Below are 20,278 nucleotides of genomic sequence, written 5' to 3'. Positions count from 1 at the left end.
TGAAAAGGAAAAAAGGAAAAAAGAAAGAAGAAGCATTTGCTTCCTGGGGATGGGATGCATAAGGGGCTGTTCCAAGAAGAGACTAGGCCCACAGTAGGCACTCAGTGACCATCTGTTTAGAAGAAACTAGTAAAGTCTCTTGCCATCTCTACCAGGAATAGAAAGGGAGGATATGGCATTTTATTAAAGCAATCAGGTGTCTGGTTTGATATTAAAATGACCTTTCCTACAATGAGGGTTGTTTAAAACATCTATATTTCTAAGGTAGATTGTGAAATCTCCTTTCAGAAAGTCTCTTAAAAAAAATCAGCAGGACTCTGTAACAGTCTATTTTTTCATTATTACTATTTATCAGAGTTGGCTGGGGGAATAATTGACCTTTCAAGGCCCCTTCTTAGAAATAAATTTGAATGACAGCCCTCTATAGTCATCTGTGGTAACCAATGGCCTGATAACTCAAGCCAGGGCTGTTTAGTTCATCTGTCCCATGTTTCCCAGACTCTAATGTAAAAGACATATTAAGTTTTCTTGCTAATGAAATATTAACTCAATTCACACGTTACAAATTGAACATACATCACATTTAACATACAGCAGACTGGAACCTATCGTCAGGCCTCGAGCTACCTAGGCCTGGTATGGGGACATGGGGAGGACTTTTCTACTACATCTATACTACTCTGCCTGATCTCCTAGTGGGCGTCCTGAAGCAACCATTCCTGCCATTGTAGAAAACCAGGCAAACAAACTTGAAATGCTAATATAAGTGGCAGTGAACTGCTAAGGAATCCACATTAAGAAAATCTCCAGAAAGGGAAGCCAGGAAGAAGCAAAACAAATGGAAGCCACAAAAGCCAACTACTGAGCCAGAATCCCACAGCAAGGCAACCTAAGGTCAATCCAGGAAGCAGCTTCAGTGCGGCCAGTGTAGGTGGCACACAGGCCTACTAGACTATTTCACAAGTTTTCCTTTTAGCACGGATGCTAGATGTATTGAATAAAAATATAGAACTAGCTGGGAGTAATGGCGTAAATCCTTAATCCTAGCACCCAGGAGGCTGAAGCAGATGGATCTCTGTGAGTTCAAGGACAGCTTACTCTACATAATGAATTCTAGTTCTAGGCTAATCGGGACTGTAAGTTTGAGACCCTGCCTCAAAAAAATATAGGACTAAATCTAATTTTTCAGTTCAATAATTAACAATATTAGCATAAAATAACTTCCATGTAGTATCTAGGGCCAATACAGAAATTATTATGTATTTACCCAAAATTTAAGTGAAGGGTCCAGTAGTTTAACTGGAAATTCTCATCTTTCAACTGCAAAAGTACTGCACTTTTACTAATGGGAGAGGCACAAGGTAAAAGAGCTAAAGAGTGGGATTTGAATTCTAGCTTTTGAGCAAATTTCTTCACCTTAGTTACTTTCTTCTGACCACTGAAGACAACACATCTATAAATTTCAGCACACTGAGGAGAGAGTGATTGTGAATGCACAGTCTTAGCAAGTACCCTGGTGCTCTACTGGCACTAAAGAACACACCAGTCTAGCCCCTGTTCTTTGTGTCTTTGCTTGGTTCTGAGGCGTTTAATGAACAAATCCCATTATTTCCATTAAGGACAGAGCCAGTGAAATCACTGAAAATGGTAGTAGGAAAAAGCATATACTTATGAAGCGCTAGAAATCAGATAGCAAAAAAAAAGTCGGAAACGCTAAGAAAATTACAAATGTTGCACACATATATGTGCTGAATTGATTTAGAGGAAGAATGATTGTGAAGGACAAAGCAAATCATGCAATTTGTGGAAAGTGCTGTACTTATGTAATTGAAAATAATCAGCACGGGATGAAGAAAAATGACGGACAAAATAAGGGAGAAAATGTTTTAGAGTGTGGCTGGAAGAATAGTACCAGTGCTGCTAGCCTCATGCTAGCTCAGAGGGGCCTAGAAATCTGAGGAGGATTGAAAGGAATTAGCCAAAGACAATCCTGCCGGTTGAAAATGCTGTTCATGTCTATAGCCCAAGGCAGAATGACCACATATTAAGCCCACATGGGCGGGTACTGAGCTTCCATCTTCTGAGAGTTGCCTACCTGGGAAACATTAGTCTCCTCTGCAAGTCAATGTGCTGCAGACAGACCCATGGGATGCAAAGTTCTTGAGTGAAAAGAAGAGCATTCTAGTTGCCAGGCCTTGGTCGTACATCCAGGTGGAAATTATTTCAGGATGCCAATGTGTGGTTATATCCTACCACACAGTAGGTGAGTCTTCAAATTTCTTCACTTCCTTTTTCTCTAACCACTCAGGTTCCATCTTGTATTACATTGTAAAGAGAAGACAGTTCTGGTTTTTCCTTCACACTTCATTGAGTCACAACTAACCGTATATTATAAATACCTTCTTCATAAAAGAATAACTTTGGCTACCAAGAAACAAAATTCTGGATTTTGTACTTTAACAAAACTGTACTCAGTAAAGAATTAAAAGGAAGACTCAGAACAATAACTCAATAAATATTTTTGATCTTGGTAATACTCTAAATTCAACAACTAAGATGGTGTATGAGACGCTGTCCTGGCCAGGTATAATGGCACTCAGTTGTAATCCTGCCAACCAGGAAGCTATGGCAATCTTCCTGAGCTCTAGGAAAGCTTGGGCTACATAGTGAGACTAGGTCTCAAGATTTAAAAAATAAAAATTAAGGAGTAGATTCACCAAAACTAAGGATATTTGAAGAAGCTGTATACAAATCCACTAGTGTGTAAGATAGTTAAAATACTATGGAGATGTATGTGTGTGTGTATGTGTGTATGTGTGTGTGTGTGTGTGCATGTATGTGTTTGCATAAAAGTCCCCTGCTTGAGTGTGCTACTCCCAAAAGACATGGATTTTCTACATGAAAATCTCAGTGTCATTGACAGGATACCTCCCTACTTGTTACTGCTCAAGAAGACCTCATGGGCACCCGAAATAACCCAAACCATTGCTATTGTTCTTAGGTGCCCACTTAGACAAGGTAGCAAAACCCTATTGCTCAAGACACTATTTTCTATAGATGCAGGATATAAAGGAATTAGCCTTCATTGACTAGAAAACTTGCTCCCTGAGAGTTCACCTATATAGATCCAGAAGGTTCTGTATAAGCTGCTGTAGGAAAAAGATATCAATGGTCTTACACGGCACTAGACTCTTGCCAACCAGGCAAGATAGGCCCAGTGGCACAACAGTGTCAGGATGGTTATGAAGGTAACAAATTGCTTTCCAATCGGACAAAGGTCTACACCATAGGAGGGATTATGGGTTTATTACTATAAACCTGGTCAAAGACTCATGACTGGGGAAACTCTCAGCCCTAGGAGGGAACCTATTATTGATATTTTGCTAAACAATCATGTTATTAAACCATTAGATTTGTGTTGCTCTCAAATACAATCAGGGATTTTTTTTCTTTTTGTAGTGTGTTGTCATTAATAAAAAGACTCATAACAATTCAAAGTGCCAAGCCGTTCAATAATAGACATTACCCCCCCCCCCCTCCAAGGCTCAGGAATATGGCAGAAGAAAGGCTAGAAAAAACCGTTAAGAGCTGGCAGACAAGGAGGAGAGCTGGGAACTTCTGATTTCTAAATATGAAATGGATTTTGCACATACCATCTTACAACAGCTGTGGTTACCTATGCAAGACCTGCCTAGGATTAAAATTCAAAATTCCAGCATGGGTTGGGGAGGAGTCCCTGAGGCCCCACACTCAGTGGAAAAGCTACTGCATTTGGTGGCAGCTGAGGGAGGGATAGCCATTCTCCTTTGAGGACGTGGCTGCTGCTAGGTTGCCCATGACCCAGTGGGTACCCCATACTCATGAGCTTATAGACAGAACTCACGAGATAGATATGATCAGACTATAGGTATATAAACAAATATATATATATATATATATATATATATATATATATATATATATATATATTCATTCGAGGCAGGGTTTCTCTGTAGCTTTGGAGCCTGTCCTGGAACTAGCTCTTGTAGACCAGGCTGGCCTCGAACTCACAGAGATCCGCCTGCCTCTGCCTCCCGAGTGCTGGGATTAAAAGTGTGCGCCACCACCGCCCGGCTTCAAAATATATTTTAAAGTAAAAAAAAAAAAATCTTAATTTAAAAAGAAACCCTTGGGTGGGCTAGACACAAACAATAACAATACCCAGAATGAAGCATAAACTATATTTCAAGTATAAGACATACTATGGGATGTGGAACAGCATCAAGGTAATCAAAATGCAGTAGAAAGAGGGGAATAGTTAAATTCTGAATGACAGAGTACCTAACCCAGACATTACAGGTCTTGCAGAAGTGATGCTTAGGTTGAAAATTAAGGGAAGATCAATTAAGCACACTAAGAGTTAAGTGGAGGCCAAGTTCTTAGGTACAAATGACAATAAGCCCAAATGCCAGGGTATACTCAGGGCTTTGATTTTGTGGGGGGAAAGGCTGTGATGTGAGCCAGGAAGTCCAGCCGCAGATCGTTAAACTAATCAGAAGAAGGTGCTGTGCTTCAGGGGATGCTAGTGAGCTCCCAAAGAGGCTTCAACAGGCAGGAGATCTGCCTAGAACTTAAGTTGCAAAAAGCTCAGCTAAGCTGACTTAAGGAAACATTAGGCAGGGGAAGATGACTGAAGATCTCTGCTAGGAAGACAGCTTGACTTTGTCACCCAGGTCCCTGGCTTTTTTATATTCATTATTTGGGGCTTTATAAGGCCATTTTCTTGCAGGGATATAGTATATTTTGAACATACTTCCCTCAGACTACACTTCACTCTTCCTCCTTCCCACTTGTTCCATTTGTCTCTCAGACAGTTTTGCTTCTCATTTCCTGTCATCAGTGTATGCATGGTTTTATTATACTGCCTGGGACTGTGGGATCATCTCCTTTTCCTTTGGATCTTCTCTTCCTAATGTGGTCATGCTTTTTCTTCTCTGCAGTGACGCTGACCTCCTTTACATCTAAGTATTGCTATCTTCCCTAGCCTGATCCTCAGCAATTCTTTACTTACATTCTTAAAGCCTTGACCTCAACCTACCTGATGGCTTTAAATATCATACTAGCACTAATGAGTCCCAAATATGCATTTCTCTGCCCTGTGAGCAATTGTATTCATCCTCCCATTCCAATCTCCATTTGGCACCTAATAGGACACTCAATCTGAACTCTGGGCTCTCCTTTCAAAATTATTCACCAAGTCTTCCCAGTATTAGTAATGCCAACTCCATCCTTCCTATGCATAGCCCCCAATTTGTAATTACCCAAAACATCTTTCTTTTTTCATATCAATCTATCATCAAATAGGACTTTCTTTTTCAAATGTTACCATTGTCCATCCAGCCAAAGCCACAGTCATCTTGAGCCTAGATTACTCTAACAGTTTAACCATATTAACAGATTATTTTTGTAATGGGTCATTGTAATAGATTGCTTCTGCTCTGGTTCCCTATGGGTTTACACTTGACACTGCAATTATAGTATGTCTTTGAAAATATTAGGCCATATCTTTCTGAATGAAAGCCCTCTATGACTTTCCGCTTCCTTTAGAGTCAAGGTCACCATCTTTATGACAGCCTAAGATGCAATGGAGTTTCCCCTCTCACCTCACTTCTGTGACCTTAACTAACACCACCCTTTCTGTAACTTGGCTATGTATAACCTTACCTTTGTATATCTCCTCCAGAGCCTGGAAGCAAGTTCTCACCTCAGAGCCTTCACCTTCTGATGGTCCACTAACCTGAGCACTCACTCCCAGGGACTCCAGATCTGTGCTGCCTTGATTATTCAGTGTTTTCTGAAATGCAACTTTATTAGTCTTTCTCTGAATACTTTATTCAGATATGCAATCCTCCCTCAAAGCCTGCCCCAGGTCCTCATCCTACTTAATTTCTCTTCATAACATGTCACATCATTGCCCCATACTTGGTGCATTTTCTGACATTCATATTTACTCCCTCTTCACCCAAACTGTGAACTTTATGAAGCCCACAATATGTTGGGCTTAGGGCAGATTTTCCAATCAGCAGAACATATCTTAGCACATAGTAAGGATGCAAAAGGAACTTTTGAGCAAATGGATGTAAATGATGGAGTCAGTGAAGCAGAGATTGGTTTGAGCATAGAAGAGGCAGTCACAGATGGTTTGTTGGCTATAGAGAAGGAAATAGGTGAGACTAAGATTTTAACCCAGACCACTGACTTGGTGATCAACTGTTTACTAAAATGGAGAAGATAACAGGTGGGATGGGCTAAAGATGGAGGTAGAGAAGAACAAATTGAATTGTGAGGTTGGAACTAGTTCCTTGGAGATATTCAATTGAAGATGTCTCCAAGGAGCTGGAACCATTAATTTCATTGATGGAAACACTTCTTTCTTCCTTTCTTTCTTCCTTCCTTCCTTCCTGTTCTTCTTTCCTTCCTTCCTTCCTTCCCTCCCTCCCTCCCTCCCTCCCTCCCTCCCTCCTCTATCTCTTTCTCAAGATTAATTTATTTTTATTTTACATGTGAAAGTTTTTCCTTGCATATATGTGTATGCCCCATATGAATTCAGTGACTGCCTGCAGGGGCTATAAGATGGCCTTGGATGCCTAGGAACAGGAGTTACAGGTGGCTATGAGCCACCATGTGGATGCTGGGAACTGAACCTGGGTCCTCTGGAAGAGCAGTCAGTGCTCTTAACCTCTGGGCCATGTCTCCAGTCTTGTAGGCACTCATTCCTATAAAGACAACTGTGTAGAAGGGTGCTGGAAAGAGATTAGAGCGCAGTACCATTTTCTGGGGTAAGGCTGAATCTTGTCAGTGCCGTTCTTTGTTGAAATTGCTGAGCCAGCAACCCCTCAAGAGTTTACAGCCACTCTGAAAACCCCATTCTCCAAGCCTCCAAGGAGTCTCACTGTCAGAATGCAACCATTTTTCAGTTTGACTCTGGGGGTTCATGCTTGCCATTCAGAACCTACTATATTTCACTGCACCTCCTGACATTGTTACACAACATTTATTGAAAGCACATTTGATGGTAATGAAGTTTCTATTAACTATGATTAAATCTCATAAAGCACCTGAAGATAATTTAAGATGTGCAGAAGCAGAAAATGAAACATTCGGTTTAGTACATTAGGAAACGTAATTGATTAAATTATCTCATTTACAATAAGTGCTTTCATGAGCTATGCAGTGCGCATATTTTCCCCAGTTTGTCATTATGATTTGCCAACACATATCTTAAGACTTCACTTTCTCTTTGTACTTCCCTGCAACGCAAAGCCAGCTCCTTTGCCTGTCTGTTCTGGAGAACGGTGTAGAAAACTCCCTCCGAATGATGTAGTCTACCCACCAGGGCGTGTGGAAGATGATGTGTACTGCTATATATAGGAACAGGTTCTCAATTATCTTCATAATTGACTTTGATTTTGCATCAGTGATGATTCATGTAGTCTTAAACCCAGCCCCCACTTCCACTGAACGACAAACCTGAATTTGTGTAATGCACTTCCAACCATGCAGCTCACAGAGCCCTGACTGGATTCCTCTGGGAGCTTTTTGCAATCACATTGATTCTGGTATGGTTTTATTCTTAGGGAAATCACAAATTCAAACAGTTTAAGCGATTCTGTTGCCATATCCAGCAATTAAGCATGGTGCTTAGGAGCGAGAACCCCAAGCACAAATGAATTCTGTAGTCCCTACAGACAAGGAATAGCTTCTGTGGGGTTTATGCCTGAAAGTACAGATGTAACCAAATTAGAAAGTCACAGGACTCACAGACCAAGCATGAAATTAATTTTTTAAAACACACATATGCATTTATTAATAATCCTCATATTGGTTACCACATGGACACCCATGATCTTGTCATACTCTCTATACCCAAACTGCGGGATGGCATGCACATGAGACTAAGAGAAATCAGAGAGTCCAGCCATCTTAGCTACCTCCCTGAGAGTCAGGACACAAGTATGGGCTCAATATTAAATATTAAGTTTCCCTCCCTCAGCATGTGCTCATGTCAACACACATACACACATACACATAGTGCTGAGTTCTTCCCAACTCAGTCTTCCAAAGCAAATGTGCACGGAACAAAAGTACACCACTTGGTCACCAATGGTTCCTTTATACATAGAAGCAGCAGATAAAGACACTAAGGAAGGTTTTGTCTTGCAGAATTCTCAGATTTTAAGTTAGTGGCCTCCATGTGCTACAGGCTGCCCATAGCAACAGAGTAGAACAGGGACAAAATGCCTGGATTGTCCCATCATGTTTTCTGATGCCCACCCCTGGGTACCTATTTCTGTCTGTTCTCTAAGGTCTTGATTTTTGTCAAAGAAGTTAGCTAATATGAGCTGTTAACTCTCCTAAGAGCTTTGAATTCTACTGTTGTGAATTTAAATTATCAGAAGGCATTCATCTTGCATTAAATAAGAGAAACTGGACAGAGACAGGTTTCTCAAGCTTTACATTTCGAAGCAGCTGGGCAGCTGTTTACTTCTGCTAATGATGTCAGCTGTGTGGTTCTTGTCTCATAGCCTGAGATTCCTAAGTATGCTTTACCTATCTCTAGGTCCATGCAATTACTTAGACACAATAATATGTCAATCCGAGGATTATCCCCCATCATAGATTCTAATTTACTTGTTTTTTTCCAAAAGTAGAATATGTTTATTAAATTCCCATCATACTCAAAGATTCTGATCTGTTTGGTCTCCCATTCACAAATTCTATGGCTATGGTTTGCAATCTGAGTGCATAATGGAATCACATGAGGAGCCCTGAAAACTAAAGATTTCTGGATTCTAATCCCTGCTCCCCAACTCCCAATTTTTCAAAGGCCTCCAGGTTACTATAATTGCATCAGCTGAGAGCCATGGGGTCAAATGCCAGGCTTCCAACCATTTAAGCCATGCTCCTTTCTCTAAATCCCCTGGAAGCAAAACAGAAATAATGCAAAGGCATCTTCAGAAAGCAAGCCTGTAGCTAGGGTACTGAAGCCAACACCAACACTCAGCTTGGACCTATTTCACTGTGGAGTGCTGGCTCTAATCTACCTAGTTACCATGGATGCCACAGCAGGTGAGACTCTGGGCTGGCATTCTCCAGAACCCTTCCTTCCCTGCCTTTTCCTGGAAGGGCTAGGAGCCAGGCGTTTGCCCACAAAGCTGCTCTCATGCATGTGTATACTGACAAATATTTATTAATTTTAATGCTATAAATCTCTCCAGAAATAAGAATCCTAGATGACATCTGCAGAGAAATGGACTTAGAGGCAGAAAGAATCAAGAAGAGAGATTTACTTTTGCTTTGAGGGAGGGGAAGGGCGTGCATATTTCTTTTTGATTTAAACCTCTGATATGCGACTCCAAACTCAATGAGGAGAGGCCCCAAAAGCCCTGGATCTGTCAGAGGACTTCACTTCTGTTTGGCTCCTGAACAAATACAACAGCAAGGCAGCAAATATGAGAATAAATTATATTCACAAGAGGAAAAATAACTTACTTTGGGGTTTTATTTCATGAAGAGGTTTTTTATCTAAAAGAAAGAAAGAGAAAAAGAAAGTTGCATTTAATAAATTTACATGGAGCAGATATATTCCCTGTATTACTTTGTATGGCCTTCTATAAATGATACATTTTCTCCAATTTGCAGGCAATATGGATTATGGGGCCCACATTTTTTTCTTTTGCATTCTAACTTTTTATTTGCCTCTTTTTGAAATATTTCCATATGATGATTATTTTATTTAAGAATATATTTTCTCTCCAGTTTTCTAGCATATTTTTTCCTCTGTTGATTCTGCTCGATTCTTATCTGCATGATAAGTGCAAGGAGCTTGCTGCCTGCTCCTTTTAATGCCCAGGGAGCAGCCTGTTCAGGCAATAGATGCCATTTCAGTATACATGAAGACAGAAAAATGAGCCAGGGAATAAATATGTAAAGAGAGCCTGCAGTGGTTTGCAGTAATCATGGTCTGGATGCAAACTTCCAAACTGCCTGTTGAGCCATTCCCTGTGGAATGGATGTGGTGTTGGGAGCATTTTCGGTTTGGGTTTTTGTCCCCTCTGCCCCCAATCTGTTTAAATGAGTGTTGTCTCTCTCAGTGAAGAAGATGTCGTTGTATGTGCAGCAAGCTGGTGGGATGTAGCAGTGAAAGGCAAAGGTCATCGGGACCTCACAGCAGTCAGAGTCAGCTGAGGCGTTTGTGACAGTTCTTCCCAAGGCTCTCTGAGCACCAAGCACCATCCGGTCCTACTCCCCACCAGCATCTAATTCTAAATCTCACACTGATTTTGGAGCCTGTGGCTTTACTTTATTTTGCCCAGAGTCTCCCTCTTTCCTCCTGTTCTTGGTTCCATTTCAGGCTAAACACCACTGCAGAAGACAGATTGAGTACTTTACAGATGCCAGGTTAAGATGCCAGGATTTAACATTTTGCAGAGCCTCCTGAATTCACGGGGGTGTCTGTGTCTCTCATAGTCCTCTTCTAGGCTTCCAGACTACACAGGTCAAGGTCACTGGCCACTCACCGAGTCACAGAGCTGGGGCCATGCGAGGTTACCTTCTACAGACTGTTCTCTATGAGCCTGAAGATGGCCACATAGAGTGAGGCTTTCATTGTGGATTACAGTTTTAACAGAATCAAACCCAGCATGCTATATATTTTAGAACTTCATAAACAGTATCTTATTGACGGCATAATAACTCCTCCCAGGCAGATAGGCTGCTACGGTCAGTTTGCCTAGGAATTTCGGCCAGCTAAACCCACTTCTGAATTTTATATTGATCTTTACAGAAAGTTCTCATAGTACATAAATATAGGGTGCTTGGCATATGGCTTTTGTGTGTTTTGCAGTCTGACCTGTGATGGAAGAAGATTTTACAAGTTGGATGCAAACCATACTCCTGTATATGGATCATTTAATGGTAGGGGAGAACGAGACAGCAGCAGGTACTGTCTTCAAAACGAATGCTTTCTGGGACGACAGTATAGTATTTATGTTGACATGCTCATGTAGGATTTTTCATTCACATTTCTGAGAACACTTGCATGCCCCTCACACAGACTCGACACATTTCCCCGAGAGCAGGTGGCAGCTGAGACATCCAGATGCTACTACTCTCAACAATTAGAAGGCGGCGGCTTTGGTGGGTTCAGCGGAGCTTCCGGTTTGCTTACTGCGAGGCTCTGGATGCATTTGGCACAGGCACCAAGAGGCTGGCGGGCCAGGGCTAAGATGCCTGAAAGTGATGCATCGTCATACCCACGAGAGGAGATGGGGGAACATCTGTTTAGAACTCTGGCTGAGCGCAACCGTATTTTCTCTTCTGAACCACGGGGACTGGGAATTAAACCAGGGAACAAAATGAAATGCCATTAAGAACAGGTGAGATGCAAGATGGAGCCTTCAGAGAAAAATACTGACAGCCAAGCTGTGAGAAAAAATGGGGTGGTTGGATTCTACCGGGAACAGCTTTGAAATAAGAGGAAATGGGGTCTAGAAGCCAAGGGTTAAGGTCTGGAGACAGAGACACTGTTACAAGGGCCCACAGGGAAACCCTGAGTTTCCCTCTGACCCAGTTCTGGAGCCAAGGTGTTTGGCAATGTGGCAATGTACAAATAACACAGACTTGGGGGCTCAACTGGACTTGATCTTTAGGGGTTCCATATCCTGTTGGTGTGCCTTGAAGGTTCTTACAGTGAACCGGGCAAAGTAATACCCTTAGAGTTTGATATTCAGGATTAAGCAGGAAGATACAGGATCATGACACAGGGTTGGCTTAATAATTGCAATAAATGGTGGTCAATGAAGTAATTTTAACAAATGAAGATGGTTGCGAGCCCAGTAACTCCTGATGCTTATCTGTGTTCCTGCTGGGAAACAGATCACAATGCCAGGTCAGGAACTGCACGGATTTGGGACGGGGTGCTTGAATGACACTTAAACTAATGTCTCTGCCATAGTGAGACCAAACTAAGTCACAGCTTAGTCTCTTGTGCAGAAGAAGAGAGGGATCCAGAAATGCTCTAGGAACCCTTTGCCCGAATCCACCATTGTTAGCCTTCATGGGGGCAACCGATGATATGGAAGAAAAGCCATTCATAATGGTTTCCTGCTGCAGTATAAAATGCCCCAAAAGGCTACTGTTCTCCTGGCCAGCATGTCTTCTGTTTCAACAGCCACCTTTTAGAAAAAGCTGGAAAGCTCTGGAGCCCCAAGGAATTAGTCCCCTGGCATTAGCATCCAAATTGGGTTCTGCTGTGCTTTGTGAAATAAGAGTACCTGGAAAGGAAGCGGCCAGAGAACAGCATTTTCCTCAGTTAAACACTGAATTTGACATAGGCCCTCTGCATGTGCTAGAGAAGGCCATCTAGCGTCCTCTCTAACTTTGCAGGCTTGGCCCACACCACACTGTTTTATTCTGTTCGCATAATCATTCTCTCACAAAGCTTAAGGCCATGAAACAACTTGGCCTTGGTCAACCAACGCCTCTCCACTTTAATTTCTCCCTCTCCAAAGGGCCGCATTCAAATGCCCCCCTAGTAAATTAATCCATTAGGGCCAAGGTTCTTAATGTTGGCTGCACGTTGAAATCACCTGGGAGCTTTTAGAATAAACACCCAGGCCTGGGCCCTACTCCAAGAGGTCCTGATTAATTGGAGTTTGTGTTTTTTGTGATTACTACTACTTCCTGGCAAGAAATCAGGGGCTGTGTGTGGTCAACTCCAGTTAGTCTCTGCTTCCCTAAGGGGCAGTGAGGGGGGAGCATACAGACAGGCCTAGGAAAGCCAGTTTTCTATTTGACAAGCACTGAATTAGTGCAATTTTGAGCCCGTGGCAGCTAAGCAGTAGTAGTTCTGGGAAATCACAGCCACTTCTTAAGGTCTGCCTTGAGCCCTGGGAGGTCAAAAGGATGGAAGGAAATGGGTGATAAGCGACTGTAACTCTACCTTATTTACAAGTGAATGAATCAAAGGAATTTTTAACAGAGTCTTAAGGTGTTGTATCTTGGAAGATCATGTTTGCTGTTAACTTCCTAAGCAGCCTAGACAGGCACCGAGGGGAGGGAAAAATTCACCGCAGAGAATTAAACACTGCTAATGGTAAACCAGATAAGCAAGTTTAGGTTTTTCTCTGATTTTTATGTATACGCCAGTAGATAAAAATATGTATGCTTGCATACGTGGTAGTATGAAAACATAGGAAATTACCAATTACATTATCATTTTCACGTAGGAAAATTATAGTTTAATGTGTTGCTTTCTGCCTTTGTTGTTATTACTATTTACTGTAATGCAAATAAGGTTTTGTGATTCCCTGCCCCCAGGACATGTGTATGTAAAAGTGTGCATCTGCTTGAGAGAAAGGGAGGTGAGGGAGGGATGAAATGGACGTGGAGGATGGGAGAGAGGATGGGGTGGGAGAAGGAGGGGAAGGAGAGGGAGGGGTGGGGAATGGGAGGATGGTGGGGTGTAAGACTTTAAAACAATTCTGAAGCCATTTCTGACCATTCTGAACCCCCTCAGTCTCTGTGCCTTAGTGCTTCCTCTCCTCCCTTGGGAACCAAGGACCTAACAGCTACACATGCACGTACTCAGTTCCTGAACAATTACCCATATACGTATGTTTTGATTCAGTCCCCTGGGAAACAGGGGTCAAAATGACCTCTTAACTCATCTGATCTGGCAACAGCTCTCCAGCCAATTATTGGCAATAGCCCTTTCGAATAAGCCAATCACAACCCCCCTTGCTTCTGTGGCCTTCTCCTTTAAAAGTAGCCTGTGCCAGCTATTCGAGGTCTCTTGGCTTCCAGAATGCTGAGGGACCCTGTCATGACAGAATTAATAAAATCTTCATGCTTTTGAATCGGCTGTGGTGTGTGAGGTGGTCTCTGGGGGCGACTCCTCCTTGGTGTTTGGACGCTAGAGTCCAACAGGGGCAGGAGGGAAGGAAGGGGGAGGGGAGGGAGGAAAGGAAGGGGGAGGGAGAGAGGAAGCACTTTACTTTTTACCTTTGATGATGTTTCTTTCTCTTCTACCTTACTTTAACCCTTGTTTCTTTCCTTCCATCTAGGTTCCCAAAAGCATTTCCGTGGGCTCCACTGTTCTTGAAAGATTCATAAAGCCACCCACTGGCACTCAGTCCTATTGGAACCAAATGTGGCCAGGCTCAAGCTACTCACACGCTGGGGACTTCAGAGAGCAGGCCTGAGGACAGAGGGACTGCATCTCTAACTCCACATTTCTTTGGAGGCGATGGACTGTAATTCCTTGACACCTGTGCCCTTGTTTTCAAATGGTGAATAAATCAGTGTTTTCTTTCCCCTGTGTCTGTATGGCTTCTGAGACCCACAGGGCCACCAAGGTACACAATATGCAAGACATAGCTCTTTCCGCAGAATGAAAACCAAGGATGCCACCGTAGTCAACATTTAACCTTCTTTTCTTTCATTTCTAAAGACTGCTTTCATTTCCTTCTTTGTAGATTTCATTCTTTGAAATCTTTTCTGTCCCTAAAGTGTGCATACTAACTCTTTTATTGTAATTTACCCATTTTTCAGACTCACATTGTTAGGGTGACACAAATGTGGGATAATCTGTTTTGATTTTTAATTTTTTTTTTACATCCATACTTTGGCTGTTTCCTTATTTGTTACAATAGTTCTAACCTCAGCACGCAATATTTTACCCTGATCCTCTGCTGCTCAGACCATAGCCAATTGTGCTTTCATGGTCGCACCACTCCGAATATGAGTTCATGCCTAAAGATCGTCAACTAAACTCATGCAACTGCCGGATACATCTATGAACTCCCAGCCCCATTTTAAGATTTGGTTCATGGCATTGCTTCTCTCTGGGACACCCCTTCCCACTCCAGTCTCCCAGAAAAGCCGCCTGCCTCGGAGACGCAGTCCGTGAGATCTCTGGTGATTCCTTCATTAGCACGTGGCATTCCCCTCTCTCACAAAAACTAATTATTTTATAGGTTTTGATTTTATACATTATAAACTCCTGTAATCCCTTCAGGTGAAGAGACTACTAGGTCTGTGGGGCTTTGCAGCTGTAGACCCACAGCATGAATAATATGGGGAGAGCAGGGAAAATGACTCAGCGGGGAAATCACCCCCAAGCGAGGACTGAGCTTTGCACCCCAGCACCACATGTATACTGGATGGGCATGGAGGCCCACCTGCTATCCCAGAATGTGGGAGGGGATCCCTGGAGCTGGGGGAATAGATAGATTAGCCAAATGGATGGACTTCAGGTTCAAGTGAGAGACCCTGCCTCAATAAATTAAAATGGGGAGTGATCCAGGATGACAGTTAATATTGGTCCTACACACACACACACACACACACTCATATATATATATACATATACATACACATATATATGTATATATACATACATGTGCGCGCACACACACATATATATGTGATATATATTATACCACATATACACAAATGCAAAACAGCCACTCAGAGGCTAATTAAAAGTTGCTTTATTATTTGCAGATGGGGAAAACAGGCTAAAGTTTTAATTATCAGAGAGTTTCACTTATTCATTCATTACCTCTTTCCCCATAGCTAGAAATAATTACCAGCTAGTTTTAAACCAGACAGAATGCTACCAAAGCCTGCAGGAGGTCCCAGGGCCTTCTTGATGCCCTGAGTTAGCACTGAAAAAAAAATAATCATTCAAACAGGAGGCCTGCTTCACACTGACCACTCCAGGGTGCCTGAGTGTCAGGCAGACACTGACTTGATGTGTCAGGATTCTGCCCTCCTGAGTGTTCACACACACAGAAATACAGCTGCCGGTCAGTGTTTGTATGCACTCTAAACCTGAGCAGTGAACAGAACGCACAATAGAAGAGTGGAAGGCAGAGCGCTTCTTACTTACGTATGTGTGTATCTGTGTATGTGTGTGCATGTATGCATCTCTCATGCTTTCCTGATAAGCCAGAGGGGACCCAGGGAAGGTCATATGTTTACGCTATCACAAGCTGGGTCAAAGTCTTCTGCTCTCTTTGTGACTTCTGCCAGCTTCCCAGCCCATATTGCATCATGAGAATCTACTGTCCCTTTGAAATACCGTCTGTACATGTCCAGTAAATACACACACAGAGAGAACAAAACCACCTAGCATCTTCTGACTGATGTCCCCTGGACAACGACTGACTTCCCAATGCCTGGATATTGGAATTCTGGGAACAAGTGGCAAAAAAACCTACCTGGTTGACCACGTGTACACATTAGGAAGTGAGAAACAGTACTGTTGACATCTTCCAGCTAAGATTTGTTCCCGATCCCATCAGCTAATTAGGTGGTGTTTGAGGGCACCGCCACATGCATGTCACATCTGATGACAATGGCTCCAGCACTGCCCTCTGCTATGGCTCTTGATTAGTGTTCATTTAGGAGGAGCGTTTCTTCCCTTCCTTTTTACAAAATATCGTGTCTAAGACAAATAAGTATCGTTAATGACTATTCTTACAGGTGGTGCTTCTATGTTTCAATTTGAGCTAAATCATTCAAATTTCCGGATTTAATGTCAACCTAAGTTTTAATTTTTACTGACATATAACTTTACTTAGTTATGTGGTATAATAAGTTTCAATGTGTCCCTGCCTTGTGCAGGGTAATCAGGATGTCCATTACGGGATGCATTCACCATTTCTTTGATAGGAGAAGATTCAAAATACTCCCTTTTAGCTATTTTGAAATAGCACATTTCTGCAGGTCATGGCAACTTTAGTGTCTGACCCTCTACTCCCTTTCTAACTATAACATGGTGTATGTAGACAAACTATACAGCTCCCAACTCCCCACAGCTTGTGGTAACTATCTTATGGTATATACACACAATCAAATACTATTTGGCTGGTAGAAGGGGAGAGGGCAGGAAGGGAGGGGAGCAGAGAAAAATGTATAGTGCAATAAAAACAGCAAGAAAGGATGCAATATTGTCACTTGCAGCAAGAGATGGGCCTGATGATCACTGTGTTTACTCAACAAATCCAGAAACAGAAAGGCGGGTGGTCCATGACCTCATTCATGAGGAAACAGATGAGCTTCCACAATGCTCTCTACATTCCCAGTGAGTCTGTGCTTTGCTTTGTTTTCTGTGTTGGCATTTACATTCTGGGGCTGCTGCAAAGCCTTTCCAGAATTTCCACAAACCTCTCCGCTCAAAACTGGTTTCAAAGTGACAACATGCAGGTTTCCACCTCTGTCCTCAAGGAAGATGCAGACTGAACTCTCCTGTCTGGGCCAGGGAGGTTTTTGCCTTGCTACCCTTGCATTTGTCTGCAGCAAACGTCTACACACATTCAAAAGTACACACAGGCTGATCCAGAGCTCAGTGAGGGAAGACTGTGCTGGCATGCAAGATACCTTGTATTCTACCCTCGGTACTGCAAAAGACCAATCAAATCACCAGAAATGGGACAAGATGTCCCAAGCAAGTGCTCATTTAAGACAGATGTAATATCTAGATACTTAATTTTTCAACATCATAGCAAAATTAGCACATTGAAAAGACGATTAACTATATTCCCAGGTTCACTTCAGGGTTGCTCACGATAATAAAGATACAGAAACAATTAAATGCCCACTATTAAAGGGGTACAGAAAATACGGTGGACAGCTGATGGGATATGATATTTGTATACATACATGTAGTATATCATACAAAATATTGCTCAGATTTGGAGAAGAGTTCCTGCCATTCATAATGCATGTAAAGACTTGGGGACACTATGCTAAGAGATATAAGCCAGACACAGGAAGACAAATACTGCACGGCCTCGTGTCCATGTGGAATCTAAAAGTGCCAAACTCAGAACCTGAGAGTAAAGCGTTGCTGCTGGCCTTAGTGTGAGGCAAGGGCTACAAGGGATACTTGACAAATGCAAAGTTTCATTGCAGCTCAATCAGGAAGTTTTGGAAATAAATGTCCAGCTGCATGACTACGGGTCAATACTATCCTGTGCACTTGAGATTTGCTCAGAGGGCAGATCTTCTGAGAGGTGCTAAGTGTGCTAAGTAATTAGTGGTGTTATTTCACACGTAGTCATGTATCGAACAGTCAAGTTGTATAATGTAACTGTAAACAACTTGTAATTGTCAACTTCATCTCAGTAATGTTGGATAGAAAAAAATCCTATCTGGGACTTTTGACCTAAATGTAGGCTTATGGCAGTGGCCTACTGTTTTAAGGAATATTCTTTAGTTGTTGGCCAGGGGAAGTCTGGAATGAAGTAGACAGTTATGAAAAACTATAATGACTGATCAATTATGTAGAAAATATCTGGTGCTAGCTATGTGTGGGTGATAGAACCTGGAGCACAAAGACCTTCTGTAAGAGAAACTATAATCTGAAGATCTGTGTTCCAAGCATCCTCCCTTCCTCCCTCACTCCCTTCTCTTTTGACTTTGTTTGTTTGTTTGTTTTTTGAGACAGGGTTTCTCTGTCCTGGAACTAGCTTGTAGACCAGGCTGGCCTCGACTCACAGAGATCTGCTGCCTCTGCCTCCTAAGTGCAGAATTAAAGAATTAAAGGCAGGTGCCACCACCGCCCAGCTTCTTTTGCGATTTCCTGAGCTATTCATTTGGCCTCTATTTCCCTATGGGGTAAGATTACAGGCCTGTTCCAGCAAGACCAGTCCATCTTGTTCTTGAAGCTACTTCAGTCCTCCTGTTAGCCACAAATTCACTTACTGCTATAAATCAAACTGCCATTCCTCCTAGTTCATCACCAAGGACAGGAAGTGAATAGAACATGTACTCTGTAAACATTTGCAGACTGACTTAATGCTAAGTCTTTCATCTTAGTTACATCACAAACACAAGAATGTGAGAGCCCACACATTTCCCACATTTTATGCATTCTCAGGGCATGGTAGCTTTCTAATGATGGGTGTATGGGGGGTGCGAAGAAAACTGAATTACACCATTTGGCACCAAGTGAGTCTGGTGTCCTCTTTCACTGGGACGGGGCAATTTATTTCTTAGTTAAAAGTTGTCCTGTATCCTGCGCAACTGCCTCTCAAATGGTTAACTTTGTGTGGTAGAATTAGATAAAGTGTTCAAAATAACATGAAAGCCCTGCCAGAAAACTGAAAATTCAATGATATCTTACTCAGTTCCACATTACATATGCGTTTGTATACACACCCACATATGTGAGATCAATATCAAAGGTCTAAAATTATAATGATTTCAATTCTCAGAGCTTTGACGGTTGTTTTTCAGGGTATAATATTACGATTTTTGCCCATGGTCACAGTTGGTTAACAAAGTATCTGAACTGCTACAATGGAACCTTGACTCCTAGCTCAGGTTGTTTACTATCTATTGTGTTTTTCTAAGTGTTGCTGGTAATTTTCCATTCCATCTAACAGTAGCATTGTTATGACTGGACATGTGAGACTGCGGGCATTTGCTTTTTTTGTGTGATGATGTCATCATTCTAGGGGAAGTGAGAGGCCAGGGTGAAGGAAACTAGTCTTAATACTGATATCTGCAGTTCATGGCTCATTGGTCTCAGTTCTCTTAAAGACACACATGTATTTAATATGTAATTCAGGAGGAAAGGTGGAACCAAGACACAAGGTGTCCTCTATGTTGATTAATTCCCTCTTTTAGCACACCCTGGAGGCCACTGAATTTTGTACCAGAGTAGACTGCTCAGTTTTAAATCACCTCCGTGATTGGGTTCTTGCCATTTCTTTTATAGCCCAACAAGTCTATGAACTCAGTTATTAAATCTTTCTTTAGTCCAGATGAATATTTCTTAACCCAGGGTTTTGTGCTGTTGAATCTTGAACTAATTGCATTATAAATTTAGAATTTGTAATTAATAGACCCAATCCTTTATATGACAAGTCTAGATTCTGGAAATCTCCCTAATAGAAAAGGCCCATGGTTATCAGCATCTACTGAAAGCCATAAAACAAACAAAGAAGCAAAGAAAAACAAATACGCAAACAAACAAATAAAAACATCATGAATGGTAATGTAAAGGTATTGTATTGTGGAAAGAGAGATGCTTTGGAATGCCTGTGGACAGAAACAGCCGAGACCTGCAAAACCCTCAAGTTCAGCAGCCTCACAAGTGCACACTGCTTTATTTGACCCCTCCTCCCACAAGGAGAGAGTGTGGAGTTTGACTTTGGGATTGCTTCATACATTGTCTTTGCTGTCAAGCCACTAGACAGCAGGTGCTTCTGATGAGTCTGCAAAC

The 20,278-nt window shown here is 42.1% G+C and overlaps 1 protein-coding gene across 6 annotated transcripts in view; it reads right to left on the bottom strand.

The window, feature by feature from the left end:
* Window positions 1-20,278, bottom strand: part of Unc5d (unc-5 netrin receptor D) — a 511,352-nt gene that overhangs the window by 70,435 nt on the left and 420,639 nt on the right. For 5 of the 6 annotated variants that reach the window (XM_038327783.1, XM_038327784.1, XM_038327785.1 and 2 more), the window contains one exon: window positions 9,532-9,564. The exons of the other annotated variant lie outside the window; for it this stretch is intronic. In XM_038327783.1, the coding sequence (XP_038183711.1) occupies window positions 9,532-9,564 (33 nt within the window). The remainder of the gene's footprint in view (window positions 1-9,531; window positions 9,565-20,278) is intronic. 6 annotated transcript variants of the gene reach the window in all.

The sequence above is a fragment of the Arvicola amphibius genome, chromosome 4 (assembly GCF_903992535.2).
Source record: "Arvicola amphibius chromosome 4, mArvAmp1.2, whole genome shotgun sequence".
Classification (NCBI taxonomy): domain Eukaryota; kingdom Metazoa; phylum Chordata; class Mammalia; order Rodentia; family Cricetidae; genus Arvicola; species Arvicola amphibius.
Note: the sequence above shows the minus strand (reverse complement) of the source record. Positions and strands in the feature narration are given on the sequence as shown.